We start from the raw sequence: 4,649 nt of genomic DNA, 5'->3' as shown, positions 1-4,649 counted from the left end.
CCTCTTGCATTATCTCAAGGTAAATTAGAAAAAAATACATAATATAAAACTAGAAGAAAGTGAAGATATTTTAGTAGGAGAAGATAAATAAGATATCTCATCAAATATGATAAATTCCACCAATATTATTCCTATTGAGATTGGTGATGCCAAGATCATGTAAAAATAAGATTCAGATGTGAATAGTATTAATTTTAGTTGAGTAGATATTTTTTTTACCAGAAGCATAAAAGTATTTTTATCTCCTTATGAAAAAAGAAAATTTATAAAGTCGATCATTATATATTTAAAAGCAGATATTGCTAATGTTGATACCAAGATCATCATTATTCAAGCTCTAGAAGCTATAAAGATTAATGAACATTTTATGATAAAGGAGTTAAATATTTCTATAGATGATTATATTAATCAGATTGATTTTATATTTAGAGATTGGTTCAAGAAATTTGAAAAGCTTGATTCTAAACAAATCAGAGTTTTATAATTGATAAAGGCACATCGGGAACATGGATAACTTTTTATGAGTTGTAGGATTCATAATTTAGAGATTCCAAAAAATATTACACATAATAATGATATCAAAGGAGATATCATCAAGTTTCATGGCATTCCAAATGTTTTTACAAAGTTTAATTTAGGGGAGGATGCCTAAATATTTAATAAAACTTTATAATTAAATACGATCTTGGTTTAGGAGTCTTACTCAAGATAGAAATTTCTATAAAGAGTTAAAATCTTAGGTTTATTATAAAAGGGATATATGAGATAGTTATCGTGTTTAATATAAGTTTTAATTTTAAAGTATCTTTTATATTCTCCTCTATTAATATCCATCATGTTTATAAGATATTTTTTAATATTTTTAAAATTCTCTTCTAGATACATTAATACAAAGTGCTCATCTACGATTGGATTGAAAATGACACAAGCTTGAGACAATTTGATTAAAAAAAAATATTTAAATGAAGGACATAATTAAAATAGATATAGATTAAGCTAAATATATTAAGCATAACAAACATTTCGTTCTTGTAGATTAGATAATTTTATTTTGATTGAGTTATTTTTACAAAGAAAGATGAAAAAGGGAAGTCAAAAAATCATTTTTTTTTAACTCTCTCAAATCAAAATTCCTTCCTTCCTTCCTACCTTCTCAAATGACAAAACAAGGAATTCTAATTTCATATATTATCTTAATTGAATTCTGTGTAATAATCAATGAATCTTTTTTATTCTATATCTAAGCTTAATATACCCCATATGCTTTTATTATGTGTTATGTTTTTTTTTGTTGGGAAGATTGACAAATAACTAATACTGCCAATCAAGAAAAAAAAAAAAAGGGTCCACCTCGAATAATATATGTCCAACTAATAAAACCTTAGACCATTCCAACTCAATAATATGTCCAACTCGATTGGATCTACTACCTCAATCTTTTTGGAACTTTGTAGCATATTTCATAATATAAATAGAAAAGATTGGTTCTAGTCGTCCACCTTAGATGGACAATCCAATTCTGTCATCATCATCGAGTGACTTTTGACACTCCAAATCCATCTGTAGAAAAGATACATCTTTAGCCACACATGGCCAACTTTGTGTATCAATCCATGTCTTCTTCTGATAAGGAAGAAGAAGAAAGGTTGATGTCTCCATTCACACACAAGCTCTAATCTTTTTATTGGGGAAATAGTAGGTGATGAGCTCTCACATATCATTCTCGTTTTCCATCTACAATGAAACTAGTAATCTATGAAGGAAGTAGTTCGAATCTTTCTTGCTCCATGCGGCACAGCGGCAGTCAGGCGGTATAGAGATGAGCGGGAAGCTTGGGCTCCGCGACGGCCTGCAGCGGCACCTTCCGGGTCGTCGACAGCCCAAAGATCTCCTCCATGCTCAGGTCCTCCGCCTTCGTCCCCGGCGGCAGCCGCCACTTGAAGCCATGCAGCAGGTTGGCCAGGCTCAGCTGGATCACCTTGAGGCCGAGGCTGTAGCCGGGGCACATGCGCCGCCCGGCTCCGAACGGCAGCAGCTGGAAGTCGTGCCCCTTCACGTCGATGGGGCTGCCGAGGAACCGCTCCGGTCGGAACTCCTCCGGGGCGTCCCAGATCGAGGGGTCCCGGCCGATGGTCCACACGTTTACCAACACGCGCGTCCCGGCGGGGATGTCGTAGCCGTCGAAGGTGGTGTGCTCGCGGGAGAGGCGGGGGACGAGCATGGGCGCCACCGGGTGCATCCTCATCGTCTCCTTGACGATGGCCTCCACGTACGGCAGCCGGTGCACCTCCTTCTCCTCAACCCACCGCTCCCGACCGACCACCCGGTCCAGCTCCTCCGTCGCCTTCTCCAAGACCTCGGGGTGCTTGAGCAGCTCGGAGATGGCCCATTCGACGGTCACGGCGGAGCTCTCGGTGCCGCCAGCGATCAAATCCTGGTGCATCAGTTCAATCATTGTGCATGTTAGAATCAGGATCAGCAATCAAATGATTCGAGTCGAAATCAAAGGAGAGAACAGACCTGAGTGAAGGCCTTGACGCCATGCCTCTCGAGCTTGACGTCCAAGTTGGGGTCGTCAGCGAGCTGCAGGAGCACGTCCACCATGTCCCTGGCCACGAACTCGTCCCCCTCGCGCCGCCGCCGCTGGTTGTGCTCGTCCAGCACGTGCTCCAGGAAGCGATCGAACCTCTTGCTTAGCTTCTTCATCCTCCTGATGTAGCCATGCAGGTCCAGGAAGTCGAGCCACGGAATGGAGTCGCCGATGTTCATGACCCCGTTGAGCAGGAACAGCTCGTCCAGCATCTGCTTGAACTCCTCGGGCGACACGATCGCCGCCGCCTCCGACCGGTCCAGGTACTTCTTCCCCAGCACCATGCGGCAGATGACGTTGAGGCTGACGGTGGAGAGGTGGTCCTTGAGAAGGACGGGCGCGCCGGTGGACTCGAACAAGCCCTGGAGGAGCGCGCGCACCTCCTCCACCCGTATGTACTCGTACGACTCCAGCCGCTTGGCGCTGAACAGCTCCAAGAGGCACATCTTGCGCGCCTGCCGCCAGTAGGCGCCGTACGGGGACCAGGTGATATCGGAGTAGTTGTAGGTGGTGTACTTCCCGGCGGCGGTCTTGGGGCGGGAGACGAAGCAGATGTCGTGGGTCTTGAGGAAGAACCTGGCCGCCTCCACGGAGGAACCGACGACGACGGGGAAGGAGCCGAAGCGGAGGTACATGAGGGGGCCATACTTTTGGGAAAGCGCGTGCAGGGACCGGTGTGGCAGCGAGCCGATCAGGTTGAGGTTGCCGATGATGGGCCACGGCCTCGGTCCCGGCGGCAGGTTGAGCTTACGCCGCCGACCGACGACAGCCATCAGGAGCACGCTAACTAGTATCATGCACAGGCATATGCTCCATGACAGAACATCCATCGGTGATCGCAGGAGCCAACAAAGAGAACAAGAAGGAGTTGGTGGTGGCTTGCAATGTGGAGAGGTCTCTATTTTTATAGTCAGAAAGGGTATGGATTTCTACTCTGCTCTTTCTTCATCCCATCCCTTGGAGCAATGGAGCCACAAGTCATTGATTTATGCTCCGCGAACATAAATCATAGTTTAATGCACTCCAATTCTTGTTCAATTGACTTATACCTAAAGAATAATCCAAACAAGTATTTCTCTTTAATTAATCCCTCTAGATCTAGATTTCTGAGATATCTAAAATAATTATCGGACAATCCAACCCTTAATATTCATGAAATTGGTTACCCACTTGAAATCTTTATCATCCAAATAATCCAAATTACATGAACAGTTTATGAATCTTCAGGTCCTTGAAATCTCTGTCACGATGGCAGTCCAGAGAAGAAGTCTATGATCACCACCAGACTGTGGTGTCAGTGTGGGCGATCTCCTTCCTCGAACTTGCATGTGAAGCTTCAGTTTCACTTGCAGACGCAATCTTGCAGGTCAACCAAGTAAACCTCCTCCCCATTGTCAATCTCTAATGTGTTCATTCGTGATCTCAAGCACTGACAAAGGTGAGTGCTGAAACTGATGGGAACTCGGACTCAGAAATCCTTTTTTAAGTTCATGTTTGAAGAGTATAATTGATTGGGAATTTGCTGCTAACTTTCCGTTGGAATATAAAAATGGAGACTTCAAGTCGAGAACGCATTCTCTCCACATATTCCTTACGATTTATCTTCTTCCATTCTCACGCCATTAAACAAAGAGATATGGTTCAGATATCACAACCAATAAACATTGTTGCAAGCAACAATGCGAGATCATGTTTACCACACTACCAAGGCCGTGGTTCCAAATATCAACCACATCGGCGCAGTATGATCGATCAATGATTATATCAAACGATATAAGCCGTTGAATTCTTTATATTTAAAATCATGATATAAAGAAAAAAATATTTGGATTGATTGAAAAATATTTAAAATCAATATTAGCTTATATGGTATATAATTTAAGTAAGTAAAATATATCATAGATTTGATTGAATAATTATTTTTTGTTTAATAAAAAAAGTTTAATTATAGTATGATTTTTCAGAAAATAAAAGGAAATATCATCAATTTGAAACTTCATATAATGAAAACCGATATCGAAAAGATGCTTGACTTGAAAGCGTGCTCGTAAGCATAGTG

General features: G+C 42.1%; 1 protein-coding gene across 1 annotated transcript; it reads right to left on the bottom strand.

Moving 5' to 3' along the window:
* Positions 1-1,658: 1,658 nt before the first annotated feature.
* Positions 1,659-3,555, bottom strand: LOC135593342 (trimethyltridecatetraene synthase-like). Its single transcript, XM_065083309.1, has 2 exons — positions 2,521-3,555; positions 1,659-2,434 (listed from the first exon to the last, which is right to left on the bottom strand). Exons 1-2 carry the CDS (start codon positions 3,418-3,420, stop codon positions 1,805-1,807), a joined length of 1,530 nt encoding a protein of 509 aa, XP_064939381.1. The 5' UTR covers positions 3,421-3,555; the 3' UTR covers positions 1,659-1,804.
* Between the last annotated feature and the right edge of the window lie 1,094 nt (positions 3,556-4,649).

The sequence above is a fragment of the Musa acuminata genome, chromosome BXJ1-9 (assembly GCF_036884655.1).
Source record: "Musa acuminata AAA Group cultivar baxijiao chromosome BXJ1-9, Cavendish_Baxijiao_AAA, whole genome shotgun sequence".
NCBI lineage: Eukaryota > Viridiplantae > Streptophyta > Magnoliopsida > Zingiberales > Musaceae > Musa > Musa acuminata.
The sequence above is the reverse complement of the archived record's forward strand: the minus strand, read 5'-3'. Positions and strand labels throughout refer to the sequence as shown.

Coding starts and splice junctions, on each gene's coding strand:
- LOC135593342 (XM_065083309.1), bottom strand. CDS start 3,420: ATGGATGTTCTGTCATGGAGCATATGCCTGTGCATGATACTAGTTAGC. Junction 2,435..2,520: donor GCGTCAAGGCCTTCACTCAG/GTCTGTTCTCTC, acceptor CTGATGCACCAG/GATTTGATCGCTGGCGGCAC.